Source organism: Mus musculus, chromosome 19 (genome assembly GCF_000001635.26).
Source record: "Mus musculus strain C57BL/6J chromosome 19, GRCm38.p6 C57BL/6J".
Classification (NCBI taxonomy): domain Eukaryota; kingdom Metazoa; phylum Chordata; class Mammalia; order Rodentia; family Muridae; genus Mus; species Mus musculus.
Window position 1 is genome coordinate 47,634,940 of NC_000085.6, and position 17,044 is coordinate 47,651,983.

At 45.0% G+C, this 17,044-nt stretch overlaps 2 protein-coding genes across 5 annotated transcripts in view; one reads left to right on the forward strand and one right to left on the reverse strand.

The window, feature by feature from the left end:
- The window catches only part of Slk (STE20-like kinase), a 65,228-nt gene extending 54,921 nt beyond the window's left edge, over window positions 1–10,307 (forward strand). For 2 of the 3 annotated variants that reach the window (NM_009289.3, NM_001164639.1), the window contains 6 exons: window positions 530–659; window positions 1,404–1,528; window positions 2,271–2,459; window positions 2,703–2,828; window positions 3,937–4,050; window positions 7,008–10,307. In NM_009289.3, the coding sequence (NP_033315.2) occupies window positions 530–659; window positions 1,404–1,528; window positions 2,271–2,459; window positions 2,703–2,828; window positions 3,937–4,050; window positions 7,008–7,154 (831 nt within the window). In that variant the 3' untranslated portion in view covers window positions 7,155–10,307. The remainder of the gene's footprint in view (window positions 1–529; window positions 660–1,403; window positions 1,529–2,270; window positions 2,460–2,702; window positions 2,829–3,936; window positions 4,051–7,007) is intronic. The other variant, XM_006526827.4, reaches the window with a different exon arrangement.
- A 1,094-nt stretch (window positions 10,308–11,401) lies between these two features.
- The window catches only part of Col17a1 (collagen, type XVII, alpha 1), a 45,702-nt gene continuing 40,059 nt past the window's right edge, over window positions 11,402–17,044 (reverse strand). Inside the window, exons 44-54 of one of the 2 annotated variants that reach the window (NM_001290825.1) lie at window positions 16,814–16,951; window positions 16,272–16,337; window positions 15,787–15,927; window positions 15,318–15,407; window positions 15,109–15,219; window positions 14,387–14,533; window positions 13,792–14,151; window positions 13,160–13,288; window positions 12,855–12,917; window positions 12,661–12,741; window positions 11,402–12,339 (exon numbers count right to left, since the gene is read on the reverse strand). In NM_001290825.1, coding sequence (NP_001277754.1) covers window positions 12,287–12,339; window positions 12,661–12,741; window positions 12,855–12,917; window positions 13,160–13,288; window positions 13,792–14,151; window positions 14,387–14,533; window positions 15,109–15,219; window positions 15,318–15,407; window positions 15,787–15,927; window positions 16,272–16,337; window positions 16,814–16,951 — 1,379 coding nt within the window. In that variant the 3' untranslated portion in view covers window positions 11,402–12,286. The remainder of the gene's footprint in view (window positions 12,340–12,660; window positions 12,742–12,854; window positions 12,918–13,159; window positions 13,289–13,791; window positions 14,152–14,386; window positions 14,534–15,108; window positions 15,220–15,317; window positions 15,408–15,786; window positions 15,928–16,271; window positions 16,338–16,813; window positions 16,952–17,044) is intronic. The other variant, NM_007732.2, reaches the window with a different exon arrangement.

Below are 17,044 nucleotides of genomic sequence, written 5' to 3' on the forward strand. Positions count from 1 at the left end.
GTTGTTTGGTTTTGGTTTTGGCTTTTTGAGACAGGGTTTCTCTGTATAGCCCTGGCTGTCCTGGAGCTCACTTGAAGACCAGGCTGGCCTCGAACTCAGAAATTCGCCTGCCTTTGCCTCCCAAGTGCTGGGATTAAAGGCGTGCGCCACCACACCCGGCTATGTTTATCGTTTTTTAATAGTGAATTTAGAATGTTGTATGTTCTAGTGCTTTATAAATTAGTGTTGTATAACTAATACATTTGTGTTGTATCTGAATATAATTTTAGTGATTTTTTTAGATCTCACCAGATTTATAAACTTCACTTAGAAATCTTGTAAGGAGATATATATGTATATTCACTGCCAGAATACTTGCCTGACACGCACAAGGCCTGAATCAGTCTCTATTACCATTCCTCAAAAGAGAAAAAGAAAGGAATGCCACTAACCACTAATACATAGATAACCGAATACATAACTACTATATTGATAATTGATGTTTAATTCAGTAGCTCTGTACTAACAGATGGTTGACCATGTCTGTTAGGAACAAGAATTTGTTCAGAAGCAACAACAAGAGTTAGATGGTTCTCTGAAAAAGATTATCCAGCAGCAGAAGGCAGAGTTGGCCAATATTGAGAGAGAATGCCTGAATAACAAGCAGCAGCTCATGAGAGGTATGTGGGAGTTCACAGTGTGTGCACACACGTCAGTGCCTCAGAAATACTGCAAAGGCTTGGATGCTTTGCCTTTGCTTGGGTGGCAGAGGGAAAGATAAAGTTATACGTAAGACGTTCTCATGAAATATAGTAGAAGTGTCTATAAAGGTATTCTTATAACATGAACTGGGATGTAGCTCAGTGGTAGCATATGGACTCGTGTATAGATGGTGCCCTGGATTTAAGGGCCTGTCCTATCTTAGCATTTCAAAAGTAAACCCCCTCCAAACCAACCAACCAGCCTGCCAACAAAAGGCAAACAACCCAACAAAAAATATTTCCTTGTGGGTAATGCTAGAAATCTATTTGAATAATTGTTTATACTCACTATGTCTTATAATTACTGATGTGATTATATATATATATATACACACACACACACATATAAAATGAGGAGATGGTAGGATGGAATTTTAAGTCCTTATTCCTCCTAACAGATTAGTTTTGTTTTTTTCTTTCTTTTTAATGTAGGATTTTGGCATTCTTGGTAGGACAGTCTTAGTTTAGGACATTAAAACAAAATAAAATGTGATGATAAGTGCTATTTTATATCGGTAATATTTTCTTTATACCTTAGAATATCAATTTGTGTGTATAAGTTAGTATATATAAAGTAGTTTATATATACTTTATTTAAAAATGAAGAGCGTTGGACATTAGTTAAAAGAACCGAGTGACATTTTGAAAACTACTTCCTTGTAGCTCGAGAAGCCGCAATTTGGGAGCTTGAAGAGCGACATTTACAAGAGAAGCACCAGCTGCTTAAACAGCAGCTTAAAGATCAGTATTTCATGCAGAGACATCAGCTGCTAAAACGCCATGAGAAGGTGAATGAAAGGGAACGTCCTTTGCTGCTTTGTGCATTGTACTTCAAAAGTTATTTCATTGTGAAGTTTAATTTCTTAGAGGATGGATTCTTGGCTTTATTTCTATCTTTTACCCTAAATTTCATTGAGTTTTGAGTAATTGATTATGCTTTATTTTGATAACATTTTTGTTCATTATATAGTGGTTTAAAGACCTTATAAATTATAATCTTCTTGCCTATCTTCCTCCCTGATTACAGTTGTGATTCAAGTATTTTAATAACATGTTGTCTTAGTTAGGGTTTTACTGCTGTGAACAGACATCATGACCAAGACAACTCTTATAAAGAACAACTTTAATTGGGGCTGGTTTGCAGGTCAGAGGTTAGAGTTCCATTCCACCTCTTGTTCCAAAGGCAGCTAGGAGAAGACACTTCCAGGCAGCTTGGATGAGGCCCATGCCCACAGTGACACACTTCCTCCAACAAGGCCATACCCACTTCAGCAACCTCCTAATAATGCCATTCCCTGGGCCAAGCATATTCAAACCACCATACATGTCTTTCCTGAAATTGGGAAAAAGTTTTTGCTGTAACACTGCTGTCATCTACTAACTTTCCTTATAAATTATTTTTGCCTGGTATTTTGTTGCTCATTATGCAGTGAGGGAGGATGACAGTGATGAATACTGTCTTAGAACAGCTGTGGGTTCTGAGAGTTACGTTATCTCTGCACTGTTTACATCTGTTTAAATCCCTCTCAGGAAACAGAACAAATGCAGCGCTACAATCAACGACTTATTGAAGAACTGAAAAACAGACAGACTCAGGAACGAGCGAGACTGCCCAAGATTCAAAGAAGTGAAGCCAAGACACGAATGGCCATGTTTAAAAAAAGTTTGAGGATCAACTCAACAGCCACACCAGACCAGGACCGTGAAAAAATTAAACAGGTATTAAACAGATGAGTTTCCTTTTCAGGGTTTAACACTTTTGAATGACCTTTTAAAAGTATTTACTTTAACTTTCTGGGATGGGGCAGGGTACATGCTATAGACCAACTAGTCTTCCTTATTTGAGACCATAGAGGGCAAAGCGTGTTCTCTCATGACAGAGCTTAGAGCATGGGGTGAGATAAGTTGGACAGCTTTTGCAGTCAGATAACTAAATTATTGCTTTGTTTTTCTTATTTATAGTTTGCTGCACAAGAAGAAAAGAGACAGAAAAATGAGAGAATGGCTCAGCATCAAAAACATGAGAGCCAAATGCGGGATCTTCAGTTGCAGTGTGAAGCCAATGTTCGGGAACTGCACCAGCTGCAGGTTAGGCTCAGGAGCCTGGCAATAAGGATATGCAGGGGCAGGGCGCTCATGTGGCTGCTGATGGCTGATGTGGAGAAAAGGCTAGAATTTTTAGCTTGTGCTGACCATATAGACCCACAAGAAGAGCTGTGCAGTGCCATAGTCCCTTGTTGTTATTTCATATAACTAAGATGAATGTAAACAACTTAGCTAAATTACAACCTGAGAAATAGTCTTTGAAAGTGTTGAATATGCCTTCTAGTATTAAGTGACGGCATGTTAATTTTAAGATGCTGAATTTATTTTTTTTCCATTTAAAAGGATGTGGCTGGTTTTTTTGTTTGTTTGTTTTGTTTTGGTTTGTTTTTGTTTTTTGTTTCCTGAAAAAGTAAACATTTGGAAATTTTGTTCAGTAGTAACATGCTGATTTAGACTTAGAGAGGTCAGTTTGGAGTTGATGTTGCATGCATGCTAGCCCATGTAGTGAGCGCCTGGAATGCTTACACTCCTAGAGAGAAGGAGGATATTTTGATGCTCTGTGTGTTGGTTACTTTGCTGGGGAGAATACTTACCAGTTCCAGATCTTGCCAGCTAGAACTGCAAAGGCCTAAAGTATTATTTCTACTTAAGTCCTTCTTATATGTTATGGTAGCCCTTTATGTGATATTTAGTATTTTTGCAAGAAGATAATAAACTTTCAAGAAAATGAAGGTATTTATACACTTATAAAACAGACTATTTCACATCTTTTGGCACTTAGTTTTTGTTTTTTTGTTTTTTGTTTTTTAAGATTTATTTATTTATTATATGTAAGTACACTGTAGCTGTCTTCAGACACTGCAGAAGAGGGTGCCAGATCTCATTACAGATGGTTGTAAGCCACCATGTGGTTGCTGGGAATTGAACTCAGGACCTTTGGAAGAGCAGTCAGTGCTCTTAACCGCTGAGCCACTTCCATAATAGCATGATGTTTAGCAAGTAATTTGCTACTTTGAAAGAAATTGTATCTGTTAAAAAGTGCTCCCAGCACTTGGGAGGCAGAGGCAGGCTACACAGAGAAACCCTTTCTCAGGGAGAAAAAAATTGCTTCATTGATCTGAAAAAAATGTAATCCCAACTTTATTTTCAGAATGAAAAATGCCACCTGTTGGTTGAACATGAGACTCAGAAGCTGAAGGAGTTGGATGAGGAGCACAGCCAAGAGCTGAAGGAGTGGAGAGAGAAGCTGAGACCCAGGAAGAAGGTAACGATAAAGCTGCACTGCACTGCTATGTGGGGGCCGTGCCTCGCCTGCTTGTTACTGGCTCTTTACTGCTTTGTATCGGGCACAGTGGCACGGATGGAACAGAGATGAAAGGACAGCATCACTGTTCCCAAAGTTCAGGACCTCATGAGCAATGAGTGCAGGTTGGGATCATTGTTGAGGGCTAGAACGGGGCTAGAACAGGATGCAGGGGCAGAGCTTGTGAGGCTGTGAGGAGGCTGAAGAGGTAGAAGCTGGCTGAGGTATGGAGCACGAGATAGAACTTGTGAGGCAGGTGGGTAGGCTGGAAAGGAATGGGACGAGTTATTACACGTGGAAAATTACAAGTAGTTCTCCTTGCAGGCAGTGAAGGGACTAGGGCATTAGGGAGGAGACCAGGCTGCAGGTGTCAGCTGGAGCCACAGTAACAGGTGAACTACATTTAAGATATGAGACAGAAGAATGGCTTGGTTCCGCTTTCCCTCCATTTCCCTTGTTTGTAACGGCCTCCCCTGCTGGCCTGATTGCACTGGCTAACCATTGTGTCTGGCTGTCACTCTACAGTTCACATCTCTGTGACATCAGCCTTGCTTTTCATGGGTCTCCAGCCTGGAGTACATCTCAGTGGCTCTTCACCCATGCAAATGTGTACTTAGCTTTTACTATGTGCCAGAGGTTTTCTAGAGGTGTCAGGCTTTGTTTTAACCACAGTTCAAAACTGACATAGGTTGTATAGGAGACATATTTAAACTTTTAAAAACTAGTATGTATTGATTGAGGGCATAAAGTCACAAAGGCCATAAAGGTAAGGCTTCTCGCTGCTTGTTCTGAATAATTTTGACATTTAATATTTATTTGTAGGCTCAATTTTCCCTGTTTGTATGGATGATACTGTCTTCTAATCAAGGTTATTAAGAAAGTTAAGGGCTGGGGATGTGGCTCAGTTGGGGGCTTGCTTGTCATGGTGTTCAGTGTTCAGGCGTGTACCACTTGGTAGGTAGAGGCAAGAGGATCAGAAGTTCAAGGTTTCACGATGAAGTCAAGGTTAGCCTGTGCTTCATGAAACCCAGTCTCAGAAAGAAGATGGGAAACCAGTTGGAGGAGTAAGTGAGGTGTGTGGCAGTGTCTCAGGGCTCGAGGCCACAGGTGCTTATATTGCTAGGACTGTTCACTGGAGATGCTATTATTACTGTTTTGAGCCAGGGTTTGTTTGTGTCTCATGCTGGCCTCAAACTTTCAATTCTCCTGCCTTGGGCTTAGCAGTACTGAGATGCAGGTGTGCCCACTGCACCCAGCCCACTGGTTTTTGTTACCAGTGTGAACTTTGCCCTCTCACTTAATTCATTGTCTTCTGGGTGCCCTGTCTTCCCTGTCTAATTCCCACTGTGAGGTCCTTATCTCTGATTCCCACCTCAGCTTTCTGTGTCCTGGCTTATTTATTTGGTTTTCTGTGTTATATTCTTTCCCATTCTTTGACAGCAGTTCTGTTTCTCTTCTGTTGTATTCTATGAGACTATAAGCCCCTTTGAAACAGGGAGCTTATCTCTGTTCACTGATCTGACACTTGCTATTAGAGTTCTTGGCACAGTCTAAGTGATTAATGTACCCCTGTTGAAGCTGATAGAAGAATGTCAACTCAGTCGTCATCAGATTGAGTTCAGTGGTCATCTCCCCTTCCCTCCCTCCTGTGACCTTACCAACAGGAAATGTGCTTTCCACAGCCTTTCTCCTAAGTGACATCCTGGCTCACACAGGTTAGAAATCTGCAGCACTTAGCATTCAGCAAGGTGTTAACTGTGACTCCTTTCCACTCTCTCTTCTGTTGCTGCACTTGCTCACCATGTCCTCATGGGTTCTGTCTTTAGTTCCTCTCCTTATTCTCATTTGCCTGCTGTCACCAGAGTATTTATCCTGAACATCTGAAGAGATGTTGATAAATCGTGAGTTCCATCGGTGTGACTTTGAAGTGTTCATAGTGACACAGTGCGCTGTAAGCTTTCTCACTTAGTGTGCTGCAGTGTGCATAGACTGTGTTCTTCCTACAACTTCTGTGCCAGCGTCACTGTTCTGGCTTGTCTTGTCTGGCATCCATTCTCTGTCCTGCCTGTGAGTTAACCATTGCTTCATGGCCACGCTCATGCTCTGCCTCTTCAGGGGAACCTTCTTGTGCTTTGTCTCAACCTGAATAAGAGCACTTTTCTTTAAATGAATTATTCCAGTCCCTGATACCATCCATTCAGTTCACTATAACAAAATATTAGAAGATGAAGGCTTCAGAAGTCCATGTCTGGAATTCTGCATGGCCATGTTTTGGTGAGAAGAACTCTCTGCTTGCCCCTTAAAAGAATAGTAATCCCGTTTGAAGGGCTCTGCTCTTGTGACCTAATCTCACTCAAAACTCTGTGGGGGGGAATATAGTTTAGATCTTAGGTTTATGCAGCTTGTCATTCAGTGTGGAAGAAAGACATGCATGTCAGTAGCTGACACAAAAAGCAGATAGCACTTACTAAAAGGTGTCACAGTCTGCATGCTTACATGTGATGCTCACATGGCTTGCCAACGAGATAAGTTAGGTAGGGACCCTCTTCTGTTGGAGAGAACTGATCTTAATCTTGAACCTGGGGCTATTGCAAAGTATGTGGTCTTAAGTATTGAGTAAAATGTTTGGGGCTAGAAATTGTTTCTGTTTTTATTTTTGATTATTTTAAGATTAAAAAGTTATGCATATGCATTTGCATCTGGGTGTGGGTTTGTGCATGTGAGTGCAGATGCCTGTGGAGACTATCAGATCTCGGGAGCTGGAGTTACAGGCAGTTGTGAGCCACCCAGTATTAGGTACTAGGAACTGAACTGGTCCATCTCTCCAGCCCCTGGGCAATGGTTTAGTCTTGGTTGTCAGAATAAATTCTATGTACGATGTAAAACAGTGCATAATTGTCTCTCTTTCCCCTCTTAAGACACTGGAAGAAGAGTTTGCCAGGAAACTGCAGGAACAGGAAGTGTTCTTTAAAATGACTGGGGAGTCCGAATGTCTTAATCCATCAGCACAGAGCCGGATCTCTAAATTCTACCCTATTCCCACCTTACATTCCACTGGGTCATAGCAACAGCAAGTGTCCTCATCTGGATTTGGCTTCTAAGTACATCATTGTATTCTCTTCATCTTCCACAGTATGTATGACTACAAAGACAATCACCTGCTTCATCTTCTTGGTGGTTTTAAAAATTTCTTTCTTGAATTTTATTGTTAAACAAAGATGAAGGGCAGACGAACTAAGACAGATGCTCGGCCATGTTGGTGACGTAGCATCTCGTGGTAATTCCCTAAGGTGATTTTGTATATTGACCTTAAATATTGTATTCTTTAGACACTGTTATTGAAAACTGCCAGAGACATAATGTTTAAAGTTATTTGGAAAATATATCTGTTACATCACTAAGTATTAATAAATATTGTTTTACCTGATTTCTCAATGATGCTAAATTCTATAGAAAGGACTCTGCTATAGAATTGGGATAATTTTCTTTTGGTAAACCAACTCTTACTTTTAAAAAGCCATGAGTTAGAGAATACGTTATTGATTCAGTACATAGATATATTTTTATCACTAAACAGGATCAAAATCTTTTAAAAGAGAAAAGTTATTTCAATAATTTGTCGCAAACATTAGCCTGTGTGGGTAGGAGCTAATTATTAAGGTGCTAATTTTATTAAGATAGTGCCTAAAACACTAAATTTTAAACATATGTAAAATGGGGCTTTCCTTTTGGTCATGAGGAACAAAGTCCCCTTCTCACTGACATCACTGTTTTAAAAACTTGCTTATATTACCATTCCGTAGAAAATTACATCCTAAAACAGATGGTGTACAAAGCCTGGGAAGATGGGAGAACTGGCTTTAACATGTGAGTTGGTGAGCCCCTTTACTCTCTGAGAGATGCCCACAGCTCAGGGAGTTCTGCCATCACCGAGAGCTCAGCCCTGAGCTGCAGTCACGGCTACAGTTCTGAAGCTAGTCTCAGCAGTGTTTGTCCACAATGGATTTTCTTTCATATCAGACACACACCCAAGGTGACACTGGGTTGTTTCCAATGAGGTTATTCAAGTGCATTTTGGTTTTATTTTATTCCATGTTTAAATTAATTACTTTGGGTAGGAAAAGCCTGAAGTCTCTATCATGTGGTTACTGGTACATGTGATTTTGATGAAATGTTCACTCTTAGTTCCTTTTGAAGTTCAGAATCTCAGCCACATGTCAGGTCAACAGTGTTAGAAACAGCACATTTGTAAATGATGCTCACTGCCTGCCATTGGCAACCTGTTCTCTTCTAAGAGTGCTGGGTACCAAATTGTTACCAGTATTTAGTTATATTTTGAGGTTGGTGAAAAGTAGTGTAATGTGGGAGCAGGAGTTCATGTAAGAACCGTAGATGTCTGTAGAGCTTTCTGGCCGTTTGTTTGAAACTTTGGATGCTGAGCTCTATCTGGTTAGATGGTTTAAAAATGCATGTGTAATTTTAATTTTATAATTATTTTGGCAAGCATAATTTTTCTGGACAACCTTGTAGGTAGCCTTAACTTTTAGCCAACTTTGTTTTTTATATAAATATATATAAATATATACATATATAATGTATGGTTGTAAATTCATACACTTATCACATGAATGTGTTACTATATACAGAATTCATAATGCTTTATTTTCAGATGCTGGGTTGAAAACTGTTTGAAAGCCTTTAAATATATATCTTTATAAAGTAATATTCAGGATGATGATGAAATTGTTTATATTGTTATGATAAAAGATGGTATTATGTTACCTAGTGTATTTAATGACTTATTTGAAGAGGGAGAGGGGAGGAAGGCTCTCATACCACTTTCTCCTTTGAGTTTTTACAAATTAATTCTTCAGTCAGTGGATTTTCTTTTCAGTTTCATTCAGGTAATTTAGACATGATCTGCCCTTCCAGTTCCTTGACATTTAGAGCATTGTGTCTGGGAGGGAGGAAAAGGGTGTCTCCCTGAAGCCTGCCCTCTAGATTTCCTGCTCCTGCTTGGAGTTTTCTTCCGAGCATGGCTGCCTTCCTGTGTGTGCAGGGACTGTTACTGGAGCACACCCATCTCAGCACTTCAGGTTATGATAGGAAGTGTTTTGTAACAGAACGTGCTGTTTCTAAACAAACCTGCCTACTCCTCAGGCCTTAAACCAAGTAGATAATAGTGACTGTTCTTTCCTGCATGAAGTATAGGTGGGGAGGGGCTGAGGGGCAAAGGCATCCATTCATACAGTCAGTCCATTCCTGATTAGGTCACTCAGTTGCTGTGGCAGAATGTGCCATGCAGCGCATAAAGGAGTTTGTCAGCAGTCACCTCCCCATTCCCTGCATGCTGTGGATGCGCCACACCTCCTCCTCGCCTCTGCAGGTCCAGCTCCTAGAGCCCTAGTAACAGGGCTTCCCCCCTAACCCTGTTGAGGCTCAGGCTGTGGGTCGCTGAATTAGCTGTTTTAGGTGGAGTCATAGTAAGCTCTTTCTTACCTTTCCTGTGTGTGAGGAGGACATTTGGAGTGTTTTTAGGATGCTGAGAATCTTGGAAGCATCTCACCTGACAGGACATGGCAAGTTGTACCTAAGCAGGGGGCAGAACCAGAGCTACCTCTCCAGTGTTTTCTCAGGCACGTGAGGCCCATGGGGGCTCTCTGATCTCTCGAGCATCAGCAAGTCTCAGAAGTGATTGTCTTTTGTACTCTTCCAGGTCCCTCCTACCCTCATACTTTCCCCCATTCTACACTGTGCTTATTAAATGACAAAGACTCTTCTAAGAAGCCAAATTCGGCCATATTAATAGCTAGAAACATTGCAGAATGAAACATCTAGAACTGCAGTGGAAGACGAGAGCATCAGCTCTCCGAGAGCCTTCTGGTCCTCTCTGCGTGGTGATTGTGTAGGATGCGGGGTGGTGATTTTCATGTTTCTCTTCAGTCAGAGGCAACAGTTGATGTCTCTGCCGAACTGTTCTTCGGCTGACATGGTTTTAATAACGCTTTAAAATTTCTGCTACAGAGCTTGGAGTAGAGTCTTACCAGTTTCAAATGTTGGCTGCAGCTTAAAAATGTGATTCTTTTCAGTGTAATAAGTTCACAAGCTAAGTTTTCAAAGAGAATTTTGCTTCACATTATGCTTCTTGTCTATTTGGGATCAGAAATATGCCTTTTCAATCATGGGATTGTCAAACAATAAAGCTATTTCTTAATCTATTTTGGGGAATTTTCTTTTTAATTTAAAATCTTAAAAATGAGGTTGTCCTGCCTGAGACACTTTGCAGCTTTTGGTTCTAGTTATATTTTAAACTTTTCACCTTCCCAGTCTTCTGACCTTCTATGTTTATCATTGATCCTAGCTATCTACGTGTCTGTCTGTCTGTCTGTTTGTCTGTCTGTCTCTGTCTCTCCCTCTCCCTCCCCTTCCCCCTCCCCCCTCCCTCTCATTACTGACAAATGTAACTTTTACCTTGCAGGTAAGTACCTTCCAATATGTACCTTCCTCCTTTGGGAGATGTTTAAAGTGTCTATGTGGCCATGTGTGTGTGTGTGCTTTTATTTCCTTCTTTTCTCCCTGGGATAGATTATTTGTTTCAAATTGATGAAAAATCATATGATAAAACCCCCTCCACTCAGTAGACGCTGGCGGCTGCCTTGCTTGGCCTGGGTGCAGCTTGGTCGAAGGGAGCTACTGATGTCATTTTCTAATCTCAGAGCATTGTGTGCTGTTGAGCTCATCCTGATCCCTTTTCGCTCTCGAGTGAAACAAAGAAGCTCACATCCACTGCTCTCCAGCTGAAGACATGGCTCATGGCTGGTATCTTTTGTGTGTGTGTGTGTGTGTGTGTGTGTGTGTGTGTGTGTGTTTTCTGGAGGAGGTAGCACACTTAGACTTTCCTCCCATTTCTTCTGGGTGTACGATTCTATGAAGATTTTTAGATGATGACTTTGTAAAGTCTAGTAACGAGGGAACATTTCCTAGGCCTGATTAATCATTAATGATAATCAAGACATCTTCATCTCTATACTTGGCTTCCAGTCATACATTAATTGCAAAGAAGCTTCTAATTTGTTGTCTATGTGTTTAGCTTTCAAGGAACTTAGAGAAAACAAAAGTGCTTTGTCTGGTGTGTCCAGATTGAAGTGGTAGCTTTTAAAACTCTGCCTTTAGAGATCTCAGTGATCCATTGCTGGAAGCCAGGTCTAAACTACCACCAATCACCTCTTCCATTTGTGACAAACAGTGTTGCAATCAGACCTATGTAACCCGGATCCTTTTTTTAAACTAACTTTCTCACATGATTAAACATACATTAAAAAAGAAAAAAAAACTTTAATTGAAAATTTTACAGTTGAAATGATTTTTCATCTTACAGGTTACATACAAATGTTTTTAGACAGTGGAAAGTGCTTAAATAAAAACCAACTGTGCCCAGTCTTTTATGCCATTTCCTAAGTGCAGGATGGTGTGTGGAAGCCATGCTTCCTCAGCATCAGGAGTTCTGTGTCCTCTCTTTTCTCCCTTCCTTGCCCACTGCCCCTCTTGTCCTGTCTGGGTCTAGTGTGGTGTCATAGTTGTACTTCTGGCCTGTACCTGTGGACACAGGCCATAGCTACGACCAGTCAAGCTTTGTAAGCCAGTGGGAAGGTGATTGGCATCTGCACCATGGTAACTGAAGGTAACCATGTCACCTCCTCTGAGGAAGTGAACTTTGAGTGTTTTCAGTTGCAAGAGTCACCTCTGTGACTGGAGAATGCAGAGTGAAGAGAGGAGGAGGAGCTGACAGCAGCCTTCGTAACATAACCCATCACACGTCATCTACAAAGGTCCCCATTCCCATTTTCCATTTTCTGGGCTCACTTTTTAGGCAAAGCTCCAAGATCCCCAGCCAACAGTTATGTAACTGGCTTCCGAGGCCTGGCAGAGGCTGGGCTAAATGCTAAAGAAGCCGGGGAGCTCAGATCTATGTAGCAGAGAGGTCAAGTCTCATATTAAACATTGCAGCTATTCCGAAAGGCCCACCCAACCAATGGAGCTGTTTCAGATTGTGTGTCTTTGAATTTTCTGTATGTATATATTTGGTTCAGACTAAAACAAGTGTCGCTGGGTGATTTGGTCTCAGGAGGACGGGGACCCTTGGACATAGGCGCCCAAGAACCGGTCCCAGATACTTGGTGGCTCTGCCAAGTGCAGCTTACGGCTTGATGGCAATACTTCTCTTCCTTCTCCCAGTATAGACTTGGTCACCTGAAAGTCCAAAGATGAGCAGGGGTTAAATGCCTTGTGGCCTATGACCTTAGGGAGGACCAGCGATACCAACAGTGATTGCTATAAGGTAGCCTGGAAGATTAATCCTTTGTAAAGCTATTTTTTCCCTTCCAAGTCATCTCCCTACTTTGTTACCAGGTTCTTCCTCACTCTGCGGCAGCTCTGGTCTTCCCTTTCCCCAGCTGTGCGACACCATTTTCTGCATTGGTTTTTGCTTGATTTTTCTCAGGCTAGCCCAGAACCAAATGCCCTCTTCTCTGCTGGATCCCAGAACCCCAGCAGTCACACACCACTGCTTACCTTTGTCTCCTTTCTCTCCTTTGTTCCCTCTGGGGCCGGGTGGCCCTGGAGGACCTCGTGGTCCAGCAGGGCCCCTGTCACCTAGAAGGACAGAGAGGGCATTGACACCAGAGTATGAGTACAGAGCCGAAGGCGTGGCACAGTATGGCACTAAGGCATAAACAGCTGACCCTGGGGTCCCTGCTGTCACTTACCTTTGGGGCCTGGGGTTCCCACATCTCCCTTCTGCCCAGGTGGTCCCGGGATAGTGCCGTAGGCTGCAAGGAAGGAAAGAGTCTAGCCTTAGACCAGAGCTTGCCTGAGGCTTGGGAGGTCAAGCATTTACTCAAAGCAACACAGAGAGTGGTGGCATCAGGACTTATACAAGGAACCAGAAGTAGGCTTGAGTTTTGGCATCTCAGCTACGGGGAGAAGATCATTACGTTGGTGTTTGTATGCCAGGCCCCACGAAAGACTAAGCAGCAGGCCAGTGCTGGGCAAGCCATGGAGCTGTGCTTACTTTGGAAGAAGTCCATGAGGTCTTGTGTCACGTTGCTGTAGGCTGAGAAGACCCTGCTGATGCCAGGAGGGCCTTGGGGCCCAGGTGGGCCCTGGACAGTGTAGGCCATCCCTTGTAGCAGACCCTGACCTGCAGAATACCAGGGTGCTGGTGTAGGAAGCAGCATACCACTTCGCTGCTGAAGGGCAGTGTCCTCGGACTGCCTCACTCAGAGCAGCTAAACTAGATGAAACCAGCCTGAGGGAAAAGCCCTGCAGCTTCCTTTGCTGTCCAGCAGACTGGGCTGACCTGTTGTGACAGTCCTCGGGTAGCTAAAGTGAGAAAGGGCCTCCTGGCTAACAACTGCCACGAAGCCCTGTCAGAAAGCCGCTCCCGTCAGACTTGTTCCGAGCAAAGTACCAAGCCCTTTGCTGTGTGCCCTGCTCTGCACTGCTCAGTGTCAGCACTGGGGTCCCTTGCACTGAGAGAGTGGGGTCTTCTCTTTTTCAATCCCCACCCATCTGATTCCAGAGCTGCTATCTACACAGTCCAAGTACATAAAAAAACGAGGGCCAGTTTTAGGCCTGCAAAGCCTAAATGCTGAGGTCCACACATGCTCCTTCCCCCTCTGAGGGCCACAGGTTCCAACTTACGCTGCATGCTCTCCGACACCCGCACTGCCAGCTTGTTGTAATCTAGGTCTCCAGTGAAGCCATCCCGGAACGAGTCACCATTGGTGCCATATATACCACCACCTGCAGCTGCCCCATAGCCTCCGCCTGGGCCGATGTCGGTACCATAGGGGCCCCCATCTCCTGCACCATAGGCTCCACCTTCACCCAGGGAGCCTCCGTTGGTTCCCCCTGTGCCCGTGGAAGAGCTGTAGGAAGTGCCCCTTCTGGCTGAGGAGTTGCTGCTCCAGTTGTAGTTCTCCCTTAAGTGACCATCTCCAGGTGGTCCCTGTGGCCCCGGAGGGCCTGGAGGGCCAACGATGAAGCTGCGAACATCAGGACCTGTAGGGGAGGAAGATGCATTACCGGCAGACTGTGGTGGACAAAAGAGTTGGGAGCTAGGGGGGTCTCTGGAGTTTTAACACCCCTTAGAGTGACCTTTGAGGCCCTTGTACATGTACAGGATGCTGGTGAGCAGAGAGTGGTTTATCTAGACTGCTGACCATCCTGTGGCTCCTGCAGAAGAGTTGTGAAGGTCTAGGGGGAGGGCACAGGAGACCAACATCAAGGTACCTACTTGTGAGGTAGCTAATCAGCTCGCTGCGGAAGTTGTCGCTGTTCTCAGCTGCATAGGTGGACAGAGCTGCTGAGACACCTGGGGGCCCTCGAGGACCTGGGGGCCCTGGTGGGCCTGGAGGGCCTGGGATGGAGGACAAACCAGCGGCTGTGTGAGAGGGGAGGGAAAGAGGAAGGTCAGGATCCTGGACAGAAAAGGCTAGATTCTCAGCCTGGCCTTGACCTACTGCGGGCCCCCTCACCCCCCATGGATTGGGTGCAAGAGATGGGTATGTGTGTGTGTGTGTGTGTGGAGTAGAGGAGAGTGGGCAAGGCCTAGGTTGTCCCTTTCAGGCGATATCTAGGAATGGCCGCTTTCAAGGGACCCTTCTCCCCTTCACCCCATACATATCCTATGTCCTTCTAGACCTTCATCACCAGGCATTAGAATGTAATACAAGGTATTACATTATGTCCTTGTTAAGTGACTGATCACATGGCTCATGAGCTCTGCAAAGGCTACAGTTTGGAGCTTAGTTTCTTCCCATTTCTTCCCCTACCAAGGCTCATGGCTCCTCACAGCCGTGTGACCCTGTCCAGGGCCCCAGGGCCCTCCTGGTGCATGCTCCACTGGGGAACAGCACATTGAATCAGTTCTCCATGGCAGCCCTAGAGAGGGCTGGGGATGCCCTCAAAGTCAGGCTGCAGTCCTCAGCCTGTCTCTTATGCTCTCTAGTGTCCTACTGTGCAAGTATGATGAGAGGTCCTCCACACTGATGCTGGACCATGCATTGCCTGGCATCCCGGGTGGCCCTGGGGGCCCTGGAGGTCCAATGATGTTTCTGTAGTCAGACCCTGGGACATCAGTGGGCAGTAAGTTGTCAGTCACAGCCTGAGCCAAGGTTTCAGTTTCCATCCCAAACCATTTGATGGATGTTCCTGCTTGGCCTTACCTCGGAGCATGGTCAGTAGCTCCTCGTAGGATGTTCCTGGCAGGCCAGGGGGTCCCGGTGGGCCAGGATGCCCAAAGCTGATCCCAGAACCTGGGGAACAAGGTCCCAAGTAGTTGGAGACTCAAGTGGGATTGGGGAGGACGGATACAAATGGAAAAAAGTGGGGTCTGAGGAAGGGAAAGAACGGTGGTAGGGAGGAAGATAGAAAGGAGCGTGGTGCAGACACAGTGTGGGCAGTGGCGCCCAGAGGAGGGCACTGAGCAGAGCACAGGTCCACAGCCAGCTGCTGGGTGCAGAGTGCCCGTTCATGCGTACACCCATGTGCTCCCGGGCTTCTTTTGCTGTGCTCTGAGGCTTGCTCTTGCTGCCTCTGCAGGGGTCAGGGCAGCTGGTGGGCAGGGGTGGGGGGTGGCCACTGGGGCCATCTCAGCGGGGTTGGATGCCCTGGTCTTTACTCCTGATCACTCACTTGACATATAGTTGAGAATGTGTCTGCTCAGCTCTCCATAGTCCAAAGACAGGAGGGACCCATCTCCACTGACGCCTGGTGGCCCTGGGGGACCGGGAGGACCCACCAGATTCTGACGTAAGTACTGCCACACATCGTTCCCTGGAAAGGAGAAGATGCCTTCTGAATCAACCTAGAAGCCCAGTTGTGTCTACCTGCCCAGACTGGTTCCCAGTAACTGCTGGGAGGAGTTCCTGGTTCTTGGTGTGCACGCACAGGTCAGGGGAAGTCAGCCTGCCTCTAGGGGCCTGTAGTGGAGGAAGCTGGGGGATTCCCTCTCCCACTTTCTATGCGTTTGTGACTCAGCACACAAGGCAGAACAGGGAGTAAGCAACTCCTGGTCGCAGAGGACGTCCTCTTGCTTGCCACCCAGGGACACATGCCCTCCAAGTGATGACAGGAAGGAGCTAAGAGGCCCTACTCTTTGCCCACTGTGGGATACTTACGTCGCAGCATGGCCAAGATATCTTCTGAGGAGGAGGCAGAGGACAAGCCAGCACCGTAGCCTGATGCTGTGGGAAGAAGACCTTGGCTGACCTCCTTGGTCTTGGAGCAGACTCTGCATCCAGACTCTGAAAGGTCAAGTCAGCTAGTCACTGTCTTTGGGCGAAATGAACTAATGGAGCATTTCAGGCTAGTCAGAAGGTCAGAAGAGGCCAGAAATAGATGTTGGCTTTTCATAGGGAGAGCCGTGTTCTAGAATGAGTTTTAGCCTGACTCCTACTAGACACTGAGGGTCCCTTTTTGTGAACAGAGATGGGTCCACACTTGGGCACATGGTGGTCAAATGCTTTGCATGCCTGTCCCTATCATGCCTCTGTTCCCAGTCCGACCTAAGGTTTGGTGAGGCTGGGCACTGTGGCCCAGCCACGATGAGTGTAGAATCAATTCAGGAGAAGGGTGGAACAACCAGTGAATAAAGAGATGAGCTTCGGGGAGCAAGGGGGACTCATTGAGGGTAACAGCACAAGAAGTGTCACAGACTTACACCGCAAGTAGCTTACGACCTGGCTTGCCAGCTGGGAGTAGTCGAAAGTCTCTCCTGTGATGGTGATGACAGGCCCTGGGGGACCTGGTGGGCCTGGGGGACCCTGAACCCCTGAGAGATAAGTCCTGATGTTGTCACCTGCCAACAAGGGATGACACGGTCAAGCCTGCTGCCGAGAACATCTGACTTCCCTATGACCACAGCAGGAGGAGAGAGCACCTGTCCTGATCC